At 40.7% G+C, this 22,416-nt stretch overlaps 1 protein-coding gene across 2 annotated transcripts; it reads right to left on the minus strand.

The window, feature by feature from the left end:
- Window positions 1-1,103: 1,103 nt before the first annotated feature.
- On the minus strand, window positions 1,104-22,286 carry pomgnt1 (protein O-linked mannose N-acetylglucosaminyltransferase 1 (beta 1,2-)). Of its 2 annotated transcripts, none has more exons than XM_048253285.1 (22): window positions 22,201-22,286; window positions 20,712-20,921; window positions 20,414-20,516; window positions 17,116-17,231; window positions 10,842-10,907; window positions 10,199-10,312; window positions 9,888-10,005; window positions 9,506-9,604; window positions 9,156-9,283; window positions 8,927-8,997; window positions 8,650-8,725; window positions 8,328-8,411; window positions 8,079-8,120; window positions 7,699-7,757; window positions 6,793-6,865; window positions 5,589-5,717; window positions 4,657-4,782; window positions 4,331-4,395; window positions 4,064-4,108; window positions 3,464-3,599; window positions 3,044-3,153; window positions 1,104-2,858 (listed from the first exon to the last, which is right to left on the minus strand). In XM_048253285.1, the coding sequence occupies exons 2-22, from the start codon at window positions 20,829-20,831 to the stop codon at window positions 2,777-2,779; spliced, it is 1,962 nt and encodes a 653-aa protein (XP_048109242.1). In that variant the 5' UTR covers window positions 20,832-20,921; window positions 22,201-22,286; the 3' UTR covers window positions 1,104-2,776. The 2 variants fall into 2 exon arrangements, with proteins under 2 accessions (XP_048109242.1, XP_048109241.1); XM_048253284.1 differs by lacking the exon at window positions 22,201-22,286 and adding an exon at window positions 21,227-21,608.
- Window positions 22,287-22,416: the final 130 nt, after the last annotated feature.

The raw sequence follows: 22,416 nt of genomic DNA on the forward strand, positions 1-22,416 counted from the left end.
AAACGATTCTGCGTCCGAACAAAGATTATAGATGCCCAGCGCAACTCCAAAAAGGAGGACAAATGCGCGTCCGGCTTGAGGCTGCGCCGGACGCCGGACAGGGCTTTTAAAATCCATATGTCTGGCCTAAATTCGAACGTATGGCCAACCTATTGTTAACTGGCTTACCAACTCTTTCTCCCGCTCACGTAGGCTACCTGCGTATCTCAGGCCTCGGCTACACCACGAAAACGTCAGGCATATTTGTACATTCTGTATTATTACCGTTTTCACATCTTTAACCACACCCGTGAAAAATATCTTCACTCTGCAACCACTACACTTCCTCCCGTAGCCTGTCACTTACAATTGCGTTTTAAATACACGAAACGGGATGGAGACATTTCACTCGCTGGCGCCTGGAGGTCCCATACGCAAATTTAATACTTCCCTTTCGAAAATTCAAGACATCCCAGACAATGTAAGACCTTTTTAAGGCCTTAAAACCTGAAAGTTGTATTTAAGACTTAAGACTTTTTAAGGATCCGCGGGAACCTTGTCTTGGCCTTCCTTAGAGTGTGGCTTGTCACTTCTTCCTCTTTGTACTTCAAATCTTGTTCAAATCGGGTTCCTCGTCCATAAACACAGTGGGAGACACGGGTGAAGTTCCTGGACAGGTCCTCTGTAGTCCACTTCAGCATTGTGCCCTTGTGGAGTACAGCGTCACTGTGTCTGCTGTGCGGACAACAGATCTTCAGGGCAGAGCCACCTTGTGTCCCTCCAGAACACCTCAGTAACAACCACGCCAGGAGACAGGACGGACAGATCAGACACAACGTCCCCCTTGGAATTATGGTTCTATCCAAGTTCTGAGATATTGAGCTTCAAAGTTTTAGGATTCCATAGAGGTATACTGATAAGCGGAACAAACCTCTTTAGATATAATGTCCAACAAGGCATACAACTACAAGAATCACCTCACCTTCTTAAATCATCACAGAATAAGAATTGGTCAATAACTCAATTTTGACAAAAATGTCAGATAAGGCATTTGTATAATTAGTTTTATTCTAAGGGGACGACAAGGCCAACCGTAATGGAGAAGAAAAAACACGAAGGCAAGGTTTATTATAAACAATATCATTTATTCAGTGAATACTTTCAAAAGGAGATCAACAAAAAAGGTATTACAAAGAAGAACCCAGTATCTGAAAAAGACAAAAGGTGTCCTCCAGACGTCACATCCCCAGGTGTTCCTAAAAACAAGTCAACAACTGAATTGTACCCTGCTGGGTGACCAAGACCAGCAGGAGTTGTGTCCACACTATGTTTTAGTGATTTCACCAACATGTGACATCACAGTTGTATAAGTGGCATACATCAATTGATGTCAAATGCAGTTCTTGCCATTGCAAAGAAAAGCAAATTGTACTGCAACATTAAAGGAAATTCATAATAGGTGTCCACATATAGGAGACTATATAACAATCTCATCAACAGTCATTCAAATGATCTTTTCCACACTGCTAACACTGAACATTATCCACAGTGCAGAAGGCCAAGGTACCTTGTGACTGTTCAGCGACGCCTTAGAAATACTACTGACAACAATAGGAAGATTGTTCATCATTTAGGACCATTCTCTGCTGCGTGCTTAAAAACCCACAACACAGCAAAGTCAAAACTAAGCACTGCAGAGCACATGACTTCAAACGCATCCCACCATCTGGTGCCACAGGTAATAAAAAGAGTGAATGAAAAAGACCCTACGGGAGTAGCGGGGAGTCTGATTCTGCCGGAACATTCTAAAAATCAAATCACACAGCAATACTTTCATGGATCAAACTTTAGAGTTATATGCAATAAAAACAACAAACAAACAATAATAAAACATAATTTTCAAGTGTTAGTTTGTTTGGCTGCCCTCAAGTGAAACATTGACAGAACTAAAGAATTCCTTATTAAGGGCTTACAGATTTCAGATACAGTGCACCATTGCTTAATAGTGTGCAGCAGGAATAGTGATATGACATTGAACTCTTGTACTTATCATTGCTTCCTAATCCCTTCATTTGATTGGAATTAGGATTTTAAAGTGTGACACAACCATCATCTCAATGATTTTCATCTGAGGATTGCAATACAGTTCAGGTACCTTACACACGGTTTTCAGTTTATGTTGTAAAATAATGCACTCACTTTTTTACCTCCAAAAATATATGTATGTACTTTAAGCAATGTTAGGCTTTTCTTCTCTTTTCTGTATAAAAGTGGATTAAATAAAATAAACCACTGCTTAGTCCAGTACTGGCAAAATAAATAGACTTAAGTTAAAATGCATTTACAGGATGAAAAGCTCTCAGTAGTGTTTTCAGCCAGTCCCTTAGATGCCTATGTTTGAGAGGAATCAGCACACACAGAGACATACGCACACAGACACACAGCAGACCATTCCATTGTACCTCAACACACACACACACACACACAGACACAGACACAGACACAGTGTCTGTGTGAGAGTTGAAGATAGCTGTGCCCACAGTGCAGTCACATGTCCCACAGTATCCCAGTCCACCGAACACCGGCCTCCTCCTTGGGGCCATTATGTCAGGTGCTCGTTCAGTCCAGTGTCCCCGCAAGCAGGCATGGTGGAGACTGACCTCCCATTCCCTGGTCACCCCTCCCCAACAGCTGCCTGGCCTCCTCAGGTGAGGCTTACCGGGCAGTTAGTGGGGGTCGTGGGTAGTGGTGGTGCTGTAAGGCCGGACGGAGTGTGTTAAGGCAGCGGGGCCGGGGGCTACATCTGCTCCACGGGGGCCCCCTCCTCTTTGGGTGGAGGCTCTAGGTGGATGGGAGTGATCTGGGGGGGCTTCTTGGACCTGGAGCAAAGGAGCAGAGGGATCAGGCACATGGAGGCACTCCAAACCGACTGGACCCTGGCACACAGGGCAGGGCACATGGAGGCACACCAAACCGACTGGACCCTGGCACACAGGGCAGGGCACATGGCGAATGCCCATAAGGTGGTGCGCTGAGCTTTTCCTATTGGGAAGTGAATACTCACGAGTAAGGGGAGAAGGGAGCGGCCACCATCAGCACCTGGTTCTTCTTCCTGAAGTGGCGCCACAGGCCTCTGTGATTGCCCCGCATGTCCAGGTCCCACACATGTAGACACTACATGAGGACACACACACACACACACAAACAAACAAAAGTTTTACAGTCCAGTGGTAGCATCTGCACAAACCATAAAACCATGCTAACCGCAAAGGGTGTTAATGGGGTGTATTTTATGACATCCCAATATTTCTGTGGATCTTCAGAGTCATTATCCTGTCCTACAGCTTTTGAAAAGCAAATATCTGGCTGTCAATATCAATAACTGATTCTGTCTCAACTTCCATATTTTCTGCTACATGTGTTCCACACATTCTGGCTCTCCATACATGCACAACAGAAATACGTCCTCGTGCTCACACCTCACCTTTGCCAACTCAGTCCAAGTGTTGGTGTCGCTCTCCTGTTCCATCTTGATAAACATGACATACGTCTTCCCCTCAGTATCAGGGATGAAGGAGTCCTCACAGGGGTTCTTAGAGTGGTCCAGAATCTCAGCATCCCTAAAGGTCAACACACACACACAGATTCACACACACAAACGTGAGCCTTATGCATTACATACTGTATACTTTATCTCCTAAACTGACAAGAGACCGGCCCTGGTGCATTCCAGTTGGAGTCCTTTTCTGTGCCTCCAGCTGCTCAACTGAATACAGTTTCATTGGGCGTCCACTGAGCTCAGCACTTAGCCGTCCTCAGAAAAGCTCCCTGTTTACCCACTGCAGAGTTTTACATGCCTATAAAGCATACAGTGGAACTTACTGGGCCTGTGTCCACTCCCTGCTAGCCCTGCGTCTTAGCAAGTCTCCTGTCCACTTCCATACTCACAGCGACACCATTGTTTTATTACTCCTCACTTCCACCTGCGCTTGTTTTTATCAGTCCTTGTTTTGCATATATCCTTTCACTGGGCTCACAGGAGTATTTCCTGTACAGAGTGCTCTTAAACTTTCAAACTGCTTACCGTAACAGGTTTTGAATCTCCAGCTCATAGGCGTCCTTCTTCAGGCTGGGGGACATTAAACACACACTTTTATAGCAAATGATATTATCGGAGTGGAAATTATTTTCATGAGTGCATGAGAACACTGGATCAGACTTCCACACAATGATTACATTGTCACTGTTGACAGTTCTGTTGTATGTCTGGCTTTAGTGTTGAACTTAAATTAGCAACAAGGTTGACTAGAGTTGTGTGGACTAGTAGAACAGAAATGGAATTCGTACAAACCCATCCACATTCTTCAGCTGGACATTTGGCACAGTGTTGAACTTGTGCTTCTTAAAATACACTTCCTACACAAAAGATGAAAACAGCCGTGTTAGTCATTTGAAGAAAAAGTTTGTTTGTTATGGTGGTTATTTTAAAATATATATTTACTGTTTTCAGTGCCTACTACATACATACGGTAGATATTAATCAATGTCCTTCAAGCTGGTTTTACAAAAAAATAGACCAGCATGAAAACTAGAAGCACAGCTATGGAGATTGGGTTGTCTCTTACATTCTACATACTACATGAAATGTGAATGTTTTGGGGAGAGAGCTGTACTGACATGGAAGTATCCATTCATGTTGAGGCCAATGATGCCAAAGTGGTAAGAGCGCGACACATCTGGAATCACACACTCTCTCCCCTTCCTCTGCTCTGGCATACGCATCCACATGTCCCAGTCCCACAGCTGCAACACACACACACACACACCATCAGCAATGCAGAAACACACATATCCATAAAAATAAGCATACACATATAGATGCATATGCATAATACATACAAACATATAAATACGGATGTGCAGACAGACACTCTCTTAAAACAAATGTGTTGAAAACAACACAACTTGCGTTGTTTTTAACACATCTCTGTGTCCAAATAGGGACAACACAGTTTGTGCCGTTTCCAACACATTGCTTTTGTTATATGTACCACAGTATGTGTTGAAAATAACCTAACTTGCGTTGAAAGCAACACAACTTGTGTTATTTTTAACACATCTTTGTCCAGATAGGGACAACACATTAGTTTTAAGAGTGCACATACTGTACAAAAGCAAGTATCTCTCGTTGACAAGGAAACGTAAGCAAAACTGTAATTACTCTCCAAGTAAACATACCAAATACTATTACACATTACCACCAGAAACAGCTTAAACAGGGTGTGGTGCTGATGCGGCTTCTCACCAAGACAAATTGTCCTAATTTATCAAACCCTGGCATTTTTGTCATACTTTAATTAACAATTCTCATTTTGACAAATTAACACTACTCCAATAACTCAAAGTTTAGACTCTGATGTGATGTATAATGAAAACAATATCAAGCAAAATGACAGTGCTAAATGCAATGAATGTGTAAGCAATTTGCATGTTTAATGTGCAATGTATGACATTTGGTTAGATTGTCTGTGCTTAAATACAAACTGTGATGGTCAGAGGAAAGAGAGATTATAAATCCTCTAAGGGACGGTTGAGGCTTGTTGCAGTACCTTTTCTGGTGTTGGCCATTTGGGCTCCAGCTCATCCTTGTAGAGGCTCTTCTTCAGCACCCAGCCCAGGCCAGGCATGCTCTCCACACGGTACAGCAGCGCCGGGTCCTCTGACGTGTGCTCATAGCCCTGCAGGCGGTCAGAGATACTTTACTATCACACAATCCCCCCAAACACACACCACACGGACACACAGTCACACTGCCCTAAGTGCATCACTCTCCAGTGACAAACAGGTCATCATATATGTTCTGGACATAAAGAGAAGACAAAGGTCGCATATAGTTTCTCAATACTGATTCATTTTTGTTAAAGCACTTATTTTGCCTTAAATTGTGGACTACCTTATTATATAATCTAACTATTACATATTTCATTTCCCGTTTCATTGCGTTTTTACTGTGTGCTAAAAACATGTTACAGAATGCTACAAAAGTGTGGTCATATCCATAAGAGGGCATGGATCCTTGCCTGCCACACCCAATCCCCTCATGGACATGACACTGATGGCCAGTAAGTCCATCCTGACAGCGCCGTGACAGACCCTTTCTGTTGGGTCCTCTCTGGCCTTGCAGGCTGACACCACACCTCTCCTCACACACCCAACATGGCCTTATGCAATTCTGCCACAGGTGAGGTAGCTCAGGTGGACAGAGCAAGCTTATCAAAACACATGCACTACAGCAGCCGCTTTCACTTATGAATTCTGCCTTGCTGCCCACAAAGTCACAAATCACAAACGTCAACACGATTAACAATTTCAAGCAAATCAATTAAATTATGTATGTTCACTATTGTTTCTCATAGCAAACTTGTGGAGTGTTAAATCAATACAAACTTTTGGAATACTTCAAACGAATACTCAAGGCCGAGCCCAGAGGCTGCAGCTGGTTTAACAAATCAAAACACAAACAGAGAGAGAGGGTTGTGGTTGCCATTTCTTTTCCTCAGTCAGACCACACAGAAGGGAGCATGTGGATTCCTATTGTGCTCAACTGCTAGCTAGGATACTAACCAGAAGTGCCATCTTACCCACTTACAGATGCTTTGAGCTGTATAACATGACTATACTGTGATAACGCACGTCTACAATACTGGAAAATACCGGTGTAATACAATACTGGTGTAATACTAGAAAATCCAAAAACCAGTTGCCATTTGTGTAAACCACTGAAGCAGTGCTTTGCCACCGCGGCAGACTGACCTGGTCGTTCCAGGCGGAGATGCAATAGACACTGTCATCCTCTCTCAGCAGATGAATGGTCTGGCTGAGGAAGCTGGAGAAGGAGAAGAGAAGGAGAGGGGGAGAAATAGAATATCACACACACAAGAACAATACTCTGCACTTAACACCTTAATATACTAAGTACTACTAACTATTGATATTAAAATTACCATCACTACTTTTTTATTTTTCATTTGTGATTAGATTAATAATTTCAATTGAGATTTAATGCTAATGTCTGAATGGTGTAATTGATGTAATTTCTGTGGTTTTCTCTATATACCAATATGATACTCTCTCAACTGAATATGATTTCCCAAAGAGGCCTTGATGAGGCGAGCTTAAAATGCCACCATTACAGTGTAATTTGGGGTGAAGATAATGACTATTGCTGCACAGTTCACACAAAGTGCCTGCTAAGACTTCTTAAGAAGAACATCATAAATATAGCTAGAACAAGTTACAGCCATGAAATGCAGGACCTTCACCACAGAGTTTGACAAGATAGGCAAAGGCTTAAGCAAAACCAGGAACATTTGTTCAATTCCCAGAAAGAAAGTTTTTTTTTAAAGACTGGCAGTTTGTGTGTCTACACAGCGTACTAACTTTTATTTCACACTTATGTAACCAGGGGAAATCTATTTTAGAGTTGTAGAAAAACAGCTTAACCCTCCATGGGAGAAGTCCAGGCGTTGCAGTTTGCTCTCCAGGGACTGACTTCTGGTTAAAAGTTAAACACCATGAGCAGTGGGCAAACCACCAGTCCGGTGTGTGTACATTTAATGAGCTGGAGGGTTTCCATTCACACTGCATCAAAAGGTCTTACTGCCCCCTAGTGACTGATTTTCTCTACTACAACAAAGACCAGGATGGACAGCTCCTTACCTGAAGAAATCTATTGAAATGTCCAGATCCTCTTCCAGCACAATGGCAAATTCAGCATCCTAAAATCACAAATTAACAATAAAGTGAGTCTTACAGACTCTCTACAAGCAGATAGACAAACATTTCTACAGTGATAATTTGAGGTATACTTCTTTTAGATGACTTTACACTTGAAAATATTTGCCATTCAGCTCTTCCAAGAACCTCCCTGATCTAATTACTAGAAATATGATGCAGTTAGAAGCACTCAGAAAAACACTGTTCTGCTTTTATAAGTGGTTGAATAAACTTCAATGACTGAAGAGAGTTTTGTGGTTAGAGGGGGTGAGACAGCATAGGGAATTCTTTTTGCTACATAGATGTGGACCAAAGGCACTCACAGGGTGCAGGTTGAACGTAGCAGTCAGGCTGGCCTTGTAGTGCTGCACAACAGAAAAGACGGGCATGAAATTCAACCCTCAATATACAGGAGTACATATGCAAGAATGTCTAGACAAAATAACTAAAAACAGGGTTGATGAATATAATTCAGCTTGTAATGCAAAAAAACCCAAAAGTAAGCTAATTGTTACATAGGAAAAGTGAATTCGAGAAGCAGCATTCCTTTCCATTGGTTGCGTTGACCTTACCTGTGACACCCGTGCATTTTTGATGCTAATAGGTGTGTGTTGGACCCCTTTCAAGCCAAACAGCTCCACCACATCCATGGGCTCCTATACAGTAGAAACACGCGTCAGGTAGGCTATATCATCTTTTCAAACATTAGTCTTATCACCGGGGTATAACATCCATTAGAACTGGATATTTTTCAACTATGTTAATTAGGGAGTCAACCTGCCAGTATTGGTAAAAAATCATCCTAAAAGCACACTGGCCACAGAGGGAGCTGTAAGCCGGGTTACACAGTATACTTGCTCAGTAGTAAATGCTGAGTGAAGAGCATACTGATACCTCATAGTAGCCATCTATGAAGACCGTGATCATCTGAGGGTTGACCCCATGGGAAGAGAGCAGTGAACGGAGCATCCTGAAAAACAAATGAGAATGCTACAAGTTGACAGCACATACAGTATGTCTGCCTAACTCACAAATACCGAAGCAGATCTTTTTTTTTTTTTAATCTCAGAACAGAAACAAAGCAGAAAACCAATCACCACCTTTGACCCAATGACCACAGGAGGCTAAAGTTAAAGAGGCTGCCATTTCATTCAGCAAAATAACAACTAACCTGTAAAGATAGTTTGGCCTGTTTCCTGCTATCACTGCCAGTGGGACATTGTGGACATTATTGACAGGCAACTGAAAAGGCAAAAAAAAAAAAAAAAAAAAAAAAAAAAAATACATGAATGTTATCCTGTAATCACACAATTAACCATCAGCTTTGATGAGTTGTGGTCTGCTGTGTGTTCCACTACATAGCACATAGGACATGCTGTGGCTGCGCACTGCTGGCTTACTGGATCAGGGTTGAACTCGATGGGTGCCGGGTCCTTGCAGCTGCAGATGCTCCCGTAGCCCTCCACCTTACTGCAGAAGAGCTTCCGTCTCCGGTTGAGCTCCGTGTCTGCCCAGTGGCACTCGGCCTCTGACAGGGACAGAGAATTTTAAAGAAAGGTTTCACCATTTTCAGAACTGACCACTGCGAGACTGAAATAACAATCATTTTTTTAACAATGCTGTGATATAATAGAAAGGCAGAGGAAACAGCAGTCCACAACAGGTACCAGAGTCCTACTAGATCAAGGCCAGATCTATCCCACACATATGTGGGATGTAGGTGGTGTGGGTAGAGTGCAGCTTATTGTACCTTCTGACGCAGTGAGTTGCACCTCTGTCTTCAGCAGCACAGGGTCACCCCAGGTGGAGAGGGCTGGGGATTTGGAGTGTTTCTCTCCGTACACCTGACCTGAGGACAAACAGGTCAACAAGACACTTCAATTTTAAAAAAGCTTAAAACACACCAACTGTACCAAGACCCTTCAACTACTTGTCAGGGGTTTGTCCAACTTCAGGTCTTATTTATAAAAGCTTAACCGTAACTCAATTCACATGTTAACATTAGGTTCAAATCTAAAATGCATCTTCATTGTTATTTTGCACCAGTAACTGACTAAACACATTTTGACTGTCCATGTTTGAGAGTGTGTGCTTGTCTGCATGTGTAAATGAGTATGTCTTTCCCCGTTTACCTCCTTTCTTGACCACCAGGGTCCACATGTCCCTCCAGCTGAGGCCAATGCCCACCTGGCTGCCCAGGCTTTTCAGCAGGTTTTTCGCTGACTCCTTCAGATGGAACGTTCCTTCGTCCTACAGAAAAGACAACATTGTAAAAACACCACAAAACAATACTTCACCCAAAACTATTCTGTGCTTGCTCAACCAGAATAACAATACAGGACACATTCCAAGACACAGAATTTGGTACTTCATGGAGTACCATTCTAGTTTAGGGACACTAGAATCACAATGTGAGACTAAAGCAAAAAGTCTGATCTCAAACCTTAATGGTGAAAATGAGCACCCTGCCACGCGCCACCATGTTAAGGAAGAGGACCATGGCTTCATCCTCATGCGGAGAGTATGTGTCAAACACCCGCTTGGCCATGACGTGGCCCTGCAAGGAAACAAAATTACAGAATGGAACTAATTGTATTTGTTTGCTAACATACACCACTGCTTTCCAACACACACATAAGCACTCTTACACACTAATGCAGTAATACCAGCCTTTTCCATTACCAAAAGTAGCATCATTTGTATACATTCACAAATCTGAAACATATACTGGACATACAACACTCCGAACATAGCAAATTTGTTTCCAAACAATTACCAGACATAAAGAGATAACAAATTAAGAGTATAGAGTAGTAATAGGCGTTGAATCCAGCCATTCTTTAGGACATTTTGACAATGGAGTTCTGTCCAGCAGAGCTAGGGGATAAAGATTAGTCTAAAGAACTTTATCCTTCAACACAGATTAATGAGGTTTAGACAGCACAGTAATTTAGCAGTGGCCAATATTGTTTTTGATGAACAATGCTTTCAAAACAATCACCATTATTTTAGGTCAAGTCTAAGAAAGAGATATGAAACAATGTTTGAGATGCTGTGTCCAAGTGAGCCATTTGAGAAATCCTTACCGTGGCTTGGTTAAGGACGATCACATGGATGCCTCTGCCCTGCTCTCGCATCTCATCTTCAAGAACCTTAAACAGGAACAGAGACAGGTTGAAGATCTAAACAGTACAGTTGACTATATAACAGAGGTGACCCATAGGTGCCAACTCTCACGCATTGGCCGTCAGGTTAAGTTTGTCTACTTAGATACTGTAAATCCTCAAATTATGGCCGGGGTCTTAAGACAAAGTACAGGCCTTTAGGGGCAGGACTGTATTTGAGACAGCCCTTTATTTCTTATGCGAGTTTTATTTTGAGACATGAGTTTCTTGGAGCGGCATACTGGTAGGCCTTAAAAAGCATGACATTTTCGGTTTAGTTTGATATTTAATTTACTTTTGGACTGTTTGATTATATTGTTAAATGTTGGGACTGATGGGCACTGAACTCTGGGGAGGTATTTGATGATCACTATTACGTTCCATGTGGTTGAAAGTGTGTCGGGATTTCAAACAAACCATCCGCTTTCATGCGTTCATTGAACGTCTGCGGTGCTGTAATGGAAACCTTATTGCATAGCCAAGTAGCCTATCGAGTTATTTTTAAATTATGCATGATTTACTTTTTTATTAATTTCAGTAGGCTGGCTTTATTTTGTTATATAGAAGTATCTAAATAACCTGTTAAAATGTACCAGAATTCAGGAAATTGCATCTAGTCCAAAAAAAAATTTCTGGGGGAGGACCCCCATACCCCCACTCTGAAATGTCCCACCGACTTTCACAATGCCTCCGACGCCCATGGTCCTAGTAGTAGGCTAGATCCCTTTCATACCAATGTTCATTTAACTCTGGGACCCTGGTCCCAGGGATGGATTACTGCACGGGCCTTCCGGGCCCAGACCCAGGGGCCCAAGGTGTCAGGGGGCCCTGAAGCCCAAGCCTTTGCATGGAATCATTGCCTCAATATCAACACATCAGGATGTAGGCTATGAATCTGATTGAATTTAGTAATGGGTGGATGACAAATAAGCCTGAAAAAAGGAATTTAAAAAAACTTCAAATATCATCCCTAAAAAGTGTTTATATGTGTTGCTGTATCTCTAAACTTGACTAATATACATTTTTTTCAAAAAAAAAAAGTGAAATATATATTTATATGTCAATTTGTCATGTTAGTGCCTAAAATTGTCATATGGTGTGACGGAAAATAATTTGAAATAAAATGAAAATTAGATACTTTTTTTCTACTTTAATTTATGTCACTGTACATTTTAATCATGTTTGCTTTGATTTGCAACATTTCCTTGTGAATATTTAGAAGAAAAACCTAAAATTTAACAAGTTATTTTGTCAAGGTGGAGAATGCTCCTAAGTGTAACCAGATATTTTAGCTTAATTCTGATATTTCTTGTAAGAACTCACTCAAAATTCTTGAGGTTCTTGCAGATACCATTTCCTTTGTGTGCTATTGATGTTTTAATGATTTTTCAATTATAAAGTCTTTTTTGTGACATTATTTAATGTCACACCAAATGACATGGTGTCACGCCATATGATGAACTGCACCACTCCACCATGTGTCAGAGCAAAACAGGGTTTTTAATGACAATAAAATAATTAACAATGAATTTTGAAGTCACTCTATGAATGGTGTATGCGTGTAACAGCAAAATAGATGAAAGTTTAGTATTTATTTTTTAAACTTACATGGCATGGTAACATAAAAAAAAAAAAGTATGAGAAATATGAATTGTACAGATACATTTTTTTTCCCAATTATCACAGATTTAACAAAAAACATATAATATCTGAATTTAAAACATTTTTTACAAGAACTTTTATGTAAAATGCAATTTGGTCATAGGGTGTGACAGAAATGTCATATAGTGTGACTTGAAAAAAAGCTGTCACACCATATGATGCAGCGCCACACTATATGACATTTTGACAGTTAAGCTAATTTTCTAGACAGTTAAATAAAGCTAACTATTATTTAGCATGCAACTGACCACATGGCAGCAGTGCTTTTAAGAATTCATGAAGAATATTTGTGGAAAAATAGCTACTTTTTAGGCAAATGATGTCACACCATAAGGCACTAAAATTTGGCCACGATTGATGATGTTCAATTCAAAGCTTTTTTATATAAAAATCTAAAAGCTGAACTCACCTCTTGACCATGCCAATTACTCCTGACATTCTATTGTTACTTCCTGATTAAGCAGGGTCCCTTCACAATAATAATGTCCAAATGAATGCCCAGTCAAAATATACAATATAGTGTCACGCCATATGACAACCATTTTATGGACAAAATATATTTGATTATAACTTAGTTGGACAGCATGCATAAACATCAAAACTTTCTGTGGTTGTAAAAAACATCCAATTATTTTATATGCATGGTAAAACTTTAAAGTAATTATACCTTTTATGGATATACACTCTTTTTAGGAAGTTCGCACACATGGTGGACAGTCACACCATATGACATTTTTTATGTTTGGATGATTATTTTAAGTCAAAAGTGAAATACAAATCCAATAAATTTAATATGACAGAACTTGAACCTACCAGACCTACAACATTTCCATATCAATTCTTAACAATTGCCATTTTTTATAAGTGTGTGACACATGGACAGTCTGAATTCTGCTATTTGTCATCTACCCATTGGCCATCACCAAAATGCTAGCCTGACGAGCCAGACCCACATTAAAATATAGGCTCTGGGCACTCACCGTTCGCAGTGCTCAGTCCGAGGGGCGGGATAATCGGTTGTCTTTAAAATTCCCTCTGCACGCAATAGGACAGCACTGAGTCCCATGCGTTTTCCCACCAGCGGAGCTAGTTGGCTAGTTCAAACTTTTGCCATCTCAAAACAAGCTTAACTCGTGTCACACTGTTGGCCAACAGCAATATCCATCTGCTTTGTTTTCAAGTAGCAGGGAATTCAAGCCAAACCGTTGCAACTCTGCCATCAATCATTATGTTATGCCCCCCTAACGACTCTATAGACGATTTGATTGGCCTGATAGAAGTTTAATTTTTCGAGCTCACAAGCCAACGGAAAGTTGCTAGACTAGCCCTGGAAGCAAATGTAAATTGCTGCCGCTAGGGTGTGTCTAGATTTCTAAGCTACCAAAATGCACCAGAATACAGGAAATCACATCAAACAAATAAAAACAATTCTGGGGGAGGACCCCCAAACCCCGCTTCCACATATGCGACAATTAGTGGGGAGCCCTTAATACATGTGGACCCAGGGGCCCGAAAGTTCATAATCCGTCCATGCCTGGTCCCTACACCTGAGAACCACTGATGTACGTTTTTTTTTTACTGTACGGTATAATGCTGAATGAGCCAAACAAAAATTTCCGCAGCAAAATTTTGGTTGGCCCCACCAAATCTCACTCCAAGGTTTTTTGTTAAGTTGGCAGCCCTGGAGGTGGGACAAAGTCACTGTTTGGCAAGTCACAAGTAAGTCTCAAGTCTTAACACTGAAGTCCAAGTCAAGTCCCAAGTCAAGACAGAGATGTTCCAAGCAAGTCCAAGTCAAGTGCCAATAGTGACAAAAGAGTTCCAACATTTCCTATTTACATGCTGTGATTTGTATTTACAATGTGTACAAATAACAATGTCATATGAGACACAGCCCTTTTGTAAGCATACATAGGCTACTTGGTTGGAACTATGTTTTTATTCAGGGAAATCAATGCTCCTTGGGGTTTGAAGAAGTAGGCCTAACACCGGAGCTTTTCAGGTGCTGCTTGCAAATCACTTCGCCCAAGTAGCTGTGCTTCGCCAGAATGTGAACATAGTAGCCTACCAAGTAGGTAGTAGCCTACCAAGTATGTGGTATGAAAATGGGTTATTCCCTGTCTCCCCTAGAGTTAGATGAGCAAAAGCATTTTTGTCTCCTTGCATGCATTGTCTTAGTCTGAATGACTATGAATGAATATGAACGCAAGTGTAAATCATCCCGTAGCTTGTTTAGATGAGCCACAAGCTAGCTCTCGTGTTCTAGGCAAGCGCCCAGCACTACTGAGAAAGCTGCTGCCCTGGTGGTGTCCATGTTCTTTCCCACAAAGATGAACTGGAATGCTAAAGTGCTACAGGCAATTACATCACGTTTGTGCATAACTCGGGCAGTGCTAGCCAAATGGATAGCAGCATAACACAAGAGCTTTTCAGGTGTTTCAAATAGCTGCTTCGCCGGAATGTAAACATAGTACCAAGTATGTGGTATGGAATTGGGTTAGCCTATTCACCGTCTCCCCTAGAGTTAGATAAGTAAGCAAAAGCATTTTTGTCTCCTTACATGCATTGTCTTAGCTTAGCGAATGGAATCTCTCGTCGCTGGATAGCATTGTTAGTAAAAGTAAGCCAATGAAAAAAATCTCTAATTACTTGTGGCCTGGTATTCACAACAAATACAAATGGCAATACAGATTAAGACGAGGCAATTTAGGCAGATATATTGACTTGAGACTACAGCATATTGGGGCGAAGCACTGCTACTTGGGATGCATGCATCACACAACACATGAGTCTCACAGCACAGACAATCTCTACTCTTTAAAAACAGCCCCTACAAGATGCTTGGCGATTCTGACCTTTTGACAATCGAAACTCTCAGCAACAGAGACATGAAACTGCCCCAACTGGTCCCTGACAAGTCAAGAACTAGGCCTACAGTATATTCTCCTCCAAGCACTTTGGGATGCCTGGAGCCTTGTACTCAATGTCCCCAAATATGTTGTTGGCTGTTGCTATTATTTGGGGGCGAAGAGTGTCCAGCGTTCTACGCTCAACTTGTTTACCATTATGAGTGCACCATCCGTGTAGCCTACTTGCAGCGCACTTTGTTGTCAAAATTATCAGTGTGAATGCACTCGTGAAAATATTACATTAAAAAGGAAAAATGGTTGTTCTTTTGATTTTTGAATATTTTTATTTAGTTCTCTACTTCAACTCAATTAACATTTTGACTTTGCAAATTTCACTTGTATTGGAGTAATATTTAAGTATCTGTACAGTCACTTAAGTAAAGGAATTGTGTACAGTAGGCTACTTTGTTCACCTCTGCTATTGGTTTTACCAAAAATAATTGGCAGTATTTTTAAACTACAAAAACACACACCTTTAAAGTATTTTGATACAAAATGCAAAGCCATCCTCCTTCTAACCTCTGTGTGTGAGACCTTCTCAGCAGCAACACGGTCCAGTACAGAATTTGCGGCCCCCACTGACGTGCAATTGAGCGATAGAAAACTGCAAATGAAAGCTACGACACCCCCCCCCTGCAAGCGCTCATATCGTGCACATCAAGATCCGCCACCATAGTTATTTCGGAATCCTTATGCACTGCACTCTTAAAATTATTTCCAAACTATGTTACTCCTGTCCAAGTAGCCAACAGATAGCCGTTATGTTATGCCGTAGTTTGATAGTTTATATACTGAATGGATTATGGATAAATATGCCCGCAGGAGTATACAATAACAAGGCATTAACGAACATCTTGATGTCATGAAGGCCATAGCCTAAGCTACTCAATACCAGGTGAATAAACATTTATTTACCTTCACATTTCTTGATATTTATGTTGCAAAGCACAACGCTGATATGGGTATTGATAGTTTCGGTTAGCTCTGTGAAGCAAATTAAATTGTTTAGGCTATATCGAACCCATCGAACCACATCAAAGGGATCAGAGGTCCATCACAATATCACATGATCCAAGTCAGACAACAAATGGTAGCATGTTCAGTGATGTTCATCCCTTCTCACAATAGATAAGAGACCTGCATTCCATGCAAAATAACGTTGCAATGCAGGTGTAACGTTAACGATAAACTTGAGGCTGCTGAAGTTGGTATGGGCAGAAAATAGTTGCTTTTATAAAACACAAATAATTTTACCCATGCCGCAAGTCAAGTCATTACAAGTCAAAGGGGCAAAGTCAGAGTCGAGTCAATAGCATGGAAGTCCAAGTCAAGTTACAAGTCATTTCTAATTTTGTCAATTCGAGTCTGAAGTCATGAAAATCGTGACTCGAGTCTGACTCGAGTCCAAGTCATGTGACTCGAGTCCACACCTCTGCTATATAATATCACATGCTGATAAAATCAGACACTTCATAAGGCAATTTCTAACAATAATCCAAACATCAATGAAGAGGACTTCCTGAATCCTGTTTTTTTGCAAGGAAGTAACAGTAGAATTAAGAGGGAATTGATGAACACACATTATTTGGAAAGAGTTACTAAATAAACAATGTAGGCTTACTCACAGTGGTTCCATCCACTGCCACATAGACCTTTGAGCGACTGGAGTACACCTCAATATCAAGAACCTTGCGGCCACTGGACGGTCTTCTTGGGGTCTCCATATTAGGCAGCACATCATCTAGAGAGCAATATGTAGAAGTTCAAATTCAGATAACTATATCAAAAATAAATATAAGACAATAACATTTGGCAGTATAAATAACACTACCTTTTTTGACAGCCCTTATGTCCCTTAAATGTAACATTTGTTTTTTGTTATAAACACAAAAATAAAACTGTCATTGAACTGCCTTCCAAATATTCACTGAATTGTCATTTGTTATGATTATGGCACACATTCATGCATTCACAATGGCATTGTTTCAACTTATGCAACTTCACAATATTTGTTTTTGTCCACAATTGCATGATTTTTTGCCAAATAATGACAGGAGACTCAACCCTTTGTTAAGTCTTCTTCAGTGTGTCAAAAAGACTTTCTATGGGGTTTAAATCTGAAATATATAACATAATATACCATCAAGATGAAAAGATTGAACCAACAACAGCTCATAACGTCCAAAGGCTTGTACAGAGGGTAGTCATGATGGATGCATTTCAATGCATACAGTATGACAAAAGAACTCATAGGACTGGAACTTAATAGAGTACCGAAGTGTGACTTTCCCTTTCCATGACGGCAGTTTCACTGGATCTAAACAAACTTTTGAAGTGGCTTCCAGGGTTGCGCACAATTCGAATTGCAATTCAGCTTCCTGTTTGCTACCTCAATTGAAATGCAAGTAAAATTCAAGAATTGAACTGGAATTTAAGAGCCAGTTTCAATTCAATTCTGGAATTTTGCACAAGCCTGGTGGCTTCATAGCATTGAATGTAGACATGTGGGATCGTTTCTGTTTCTGGTTATATTTATGGGATTTGTTTGATATAACAGGGAACAGATCAGAATGTTGGTCAAACTATAATAAGGAGAATAGAAATAATAAACAACAATGTCAATTCAATCAATAGCCTAATAAAATGAGCAACGAAAATGAGCAATAAAAGAAAAAAGCAATAATAAACAATAATGTCCATTCAATCAATAATATAAAAACAATGACATGGTAAGACTATATTAAGGAGAATATCAATAATAAACAATAATGTCAAATTAATCAAACAGCCTAATGGAAATAAAACAATATTATACAAACCATAACGCATAAGAAGCGCTTAAACAACTAAGTACATGTTGAACAGGAATGTCTTTAGACCCCTCTTAAACGGAACCACTGAGGAAAAGAGTCTTGAATTAGACCTAGTGTTTATGACTGGTCGACATAACAGACACTCATCAGAAGACCGCAGTGGGCGGTTGGGGATGTACGCCTTGATTATTGAATTAAAATAACTAGGAGCAGATCCAGTCAGTGTCCTATAGGCCAAAGTGAGAGATTTAAATTGAATTCTGGCTACTGTAGGGAGCCAATGGAGAGTAACTAGGAGAGGAGTTACATGTGTCCTCTTTGGCTGAATGAAGACCAGGCGTGCTCCAGCATTCTGAATCAGCTGTAATGATCTTATTACACAAGCGGGTAAGCCAGCTAATAGTGAATTACAATAGTCCAGCTTGGAGATGACCATGGTTTGAACAAGAAGTTGTGTGGAATCTTGTGTCAGATAAGGTCTGATCTTCCTAATGTTGTAAAGCAGTGGTCCCCAAACTTGAGGGCCAGCTCACTATGCCTGGCTCCAAGAGAGGGCCAGAGACTCGGAGTAGTTCTATATCAGTAACCATAAATAGCTTAGTGCTGTGAACAACAGCAGTCTACCTTAGTTGAATATTCTATTACATTTAATCATAGGCTACTGCAATTTAATACCATTGTTAGCTGTGTTTATATTGTCATCATGCCATATGAGTGTAAAATTAAATAATACTAATAAAAAAACGTTTGCATTCCCAAAAGTATTAGCAGGGAGTCCCAAAAGTATATTTTATTAAAATGTGTGAACTCTGAATTCTGTGTCTTTGCATACACAGCTCAAGTTGTAAATATCCTACAAATAATTTAAAGTTCTCAAGGACTGAAATGAAAACTGAAATGACCACCATTCTAACTTTCAGTCACCAGAGGTGTCACCCCAGGGGACACAGCCATCCCACCACATCAGGTGGGATGGAAAACTCCATATAACACATCTCAGACGACGTCACACCAACATCACGTGACACCTCTGATGATGGCTACAGAAGCAAGGTAGCTGAAACTTGTCAGGTACACAAAAATTTACCTTATTGGCTTGTACAAAGAAACAGTGAAAAAATTGTATAACAGTAGGCCTAATGAACCTCTTCAATATGTTAAGTGTGACGTTTTTGGCCAAAAAAATAAAGCCAAGACACGTCCGTGAAATTATGGATTTTAACCGTGTGCTGTGAAGTTACATGCAGGTCTCTTTTACCGAGGAAAATGCTAAAATAAAACTCTGTAGTCACAATTTTGATCGTGTTGGTATGGATATATGTTGTAGTGTGATTCCTACAGTGTAAAAAAAATATACTAACATCTTGAAAATGTTTTAAAATTCTCTAAATAGATTAAGAAAGCCACCGCTTGATTTGTTTGTTTAGATCCAGTGAAATTGCTGCCTTGAAAACGCTACGTCACGGCTTCAGTACTCTATAGCTGTGTGACCATAGTGAGGCTGATAAGCAAGAAGGCATTTATCTGCTAGGGAGCAATGGGAAAACTCATGTGGTCTGATGACTCCAGATTTACCCAATTACAGAGTGATGGGCATAGTGCCCACTGTACAAGTCTCAACTGGGCAGGTCTAGATTCAGCTATATTATGTGGCTATCAAAAGTCAGATGACTACCTGAATGTACACAATGACCAGGTAATCCCCTTTTCTTCCCTAATGGCACATGCATATTCTAAGATGACAATATCAGAATTTATTTATTCAAATGATGAAAAAGTAGTTCAGGGGGCATTAGAAATCATTTTCACACATAAACTGGCCACCAGTGTGTTCTGGAGAAGCCTTTACGCAGTGGTTCGATTTTCCTGCCATCTATACAAGATCTCTGTGAAACATGAATGCAGCTCTAGATGGATATAAATGTTGTGATGTTGCATAAGGTTGTCAAAACAATGTCATGGCAAATGGGAGCTGTAATCAAAACTAAACGTGGTTCGATTAAATATTACAGATATTACAACTTTTTCCCTGAACAGCGAGTGTACATTCTTGAACAAAACTTCCTAACGAGTAGTGTAGAAGGGTTGGCAATATCTGAACACAACTCACCATACTCTTGTACAGCCTCTTCCTCACTGGCCACTCTTCTGGTGTCCAGTATGAGTTTTATATTAACGATGACTGTCACCAGTAAAAATAGCACTGCACCAGCCTGCCATAAATACAGAGTACATGAGAATACACCAAGAGATTTTGCAAATTGTCAACAGGAATAACATGATAGTTAGATGCCAAATGAGCATCAACTAGGCCTACAGTAATCCACAGTCTGTGTCTAGTTGGGAATGAACCGTGAACACACGGTATTTGCGTGAAAATGGTAAGCATTAGAAAATACCAGGCACACCTGACAGAATCGTCGTATAGCCCTCTTGTTGGAGAGTTTGTATTTCCATGAGAGGTAGAGGCTGCGTTGGTGGCGCGGGATGAAAGGTTTGGCACGAGGATTGGGCGTCCAGGTATCCATCACTGGAGCTGAAGGCAACGTGTTCTGTTCACCTTCCACCCGTTGGTCTGTTGTAGCAGCTCAGCTCAAGGCAATCTTTGGTCACGTCATCTACATAACAATGCCAAAACATGAGAGGTACAGTATGCAACAACAGGCCAATATCTGCGTAAAAGCAAAGCCCTGAACAGCAACGGCAATCACGGTTGCATTACTGAGTTTAATTGTAAAGTTAGTACATCCAAGAAAAATCTGTAGCGAGGTTACAAGTGTGAAGATAGTTGCGATTAGTCCATTGGTGTTTTTGGTCAAGTACTAGGCTTACAACTTTTAAAAGGTACAAAGGCAGAGCAGATGTTGTTTCCCCACTAATCGGTTCTGAATCTGATTCTAATCGAGTTTGTTCATTCGATTACCTCTCCATCGCAGGCTCCATCACACTTCGTAGGTTGTTGACTTGTGAGGTACCTTAAAAGTTCATAAGCCCACCAATGATTATCTAGTTTACATGGCAAGCTAACTCGCTAGCTTTTTTGATAGAGTGCTAAATGATCACGTAGAGACCAGAGCCATAGAGAGAGGTAACGTTAGAGACCACTCAACCGCTCTACCGCTCCTCAGCTCACGTCTTCGTCATAAGAGATGCAAACGAAGAAGCACCCTCCGCCAACTAATCTTCTTATTAGCTACATGAATGTGTTAGCATGGCCAGCTGGTGCAAACTACTTATGATGCTGACTGCAAAAGCATTGCTAAATGGTAGTACGTCGTATTTCGTCGACACACATGTGCAACGCAAAGACCGATCCGACTGGAATCTCGTTATGCACACTTACCAGTCCTACCAAGTTACACTTGGCTTTCAGGCTACCATTAAGTAAGGAATTGTGTAAATCATAGCTTTATTTTTGGTCGTGAAATAATGAAGTAGGCCGATCAGATAAGATACAATGCAATGGATTTTTTTTTTCAAAACCATTGCTCAGCACTCAGATTATGCTGTTTATATTCATATTAGAGATGTGCGGTTCGCGGTTAAACCGCGGATCGGGCGGATGACGTGAAGAAATATAATATTTTAATTAAATTCGGGCGGGTGGCGGTTGAACCAATCAAATGAAAAAAATATATAGCCTAGCCTATACATTGTTAAATTGTGTTACCTACATCCAATAAAAACGAGCAAACTTTGAAATATTAAAATGTTCATCAGGCAGTAATTTGGCCTAGTTTCTTCTATGCATGCTGCTTTGTTTAGGCCTAGGCTACTAGATGGTGTTGCGGAATTGGTTTATTCCGATGTTTCACTGAGCAACCCCTCTCACGCACGCGCACACACACACACTAAAGGTAACAAAAACTTTAAATCAAGTAGCCTATGGTAGCCTACCAGCATGTTTTCCTCTCCGGTGTGCAATAAGAGGAATAGGCTACAGTGCAAGTTGACCGATGATTCATCTCCCATGTCGCGTCTCGTTGCAGAGCCTTGGTAGGCCACTAAGCAAATCTGCAACCTATGAGCCTAGCTGCCAGTATTGGAGGAGGCCTAAACATCTCGTAGATGAGACGGTCATTGTAGCCTACCATTCAGGGAATATAGGCATTT

This window comes from Alosa alosa, chromosome 9 (assembly GCF_017589495.1).
Source record: "Alosa alosa isolate M-15738 ecotype Scorff River chromosome 9, AALO_Geno_1.1, whole genome shotgun sequence".
In the NCBI taxonomy this organism is placed as follows: Eukaryota; Metazoa; Chordata; class Actinopteri; order Clupeiformes; family Clupeidae; genus Alosa; species Alosa alosa.

What these genes read in the sequence shown, in the direction of transcription:
- pomgnt1 (XM_048253285.1), bottom strand. Translation starts at nt 20,831, where the DNA reads ATGGATACCTGGACGCCCAATCCTCGTGCCAAACCTTTCATCCCGCGC. An exon ending in AGAGGCTGTACAAGAGTATG is followed by an intron (nt 17,232 to 20,413) that starts GTGAGTTGTGTT and finishes ATTGCTCTCTAG; the next exon opens with ATGATGTGCTGCCTAATATG. An exon ending in TGGCAGTGGATGGAACCACT is followed by an intron (nt 10,908 to 17,115) that starts GTGAGTAAGCCT and finishes TTCCTGTTTAAG; the next exon opens with GTTCTTGAAGATGAGATGCG.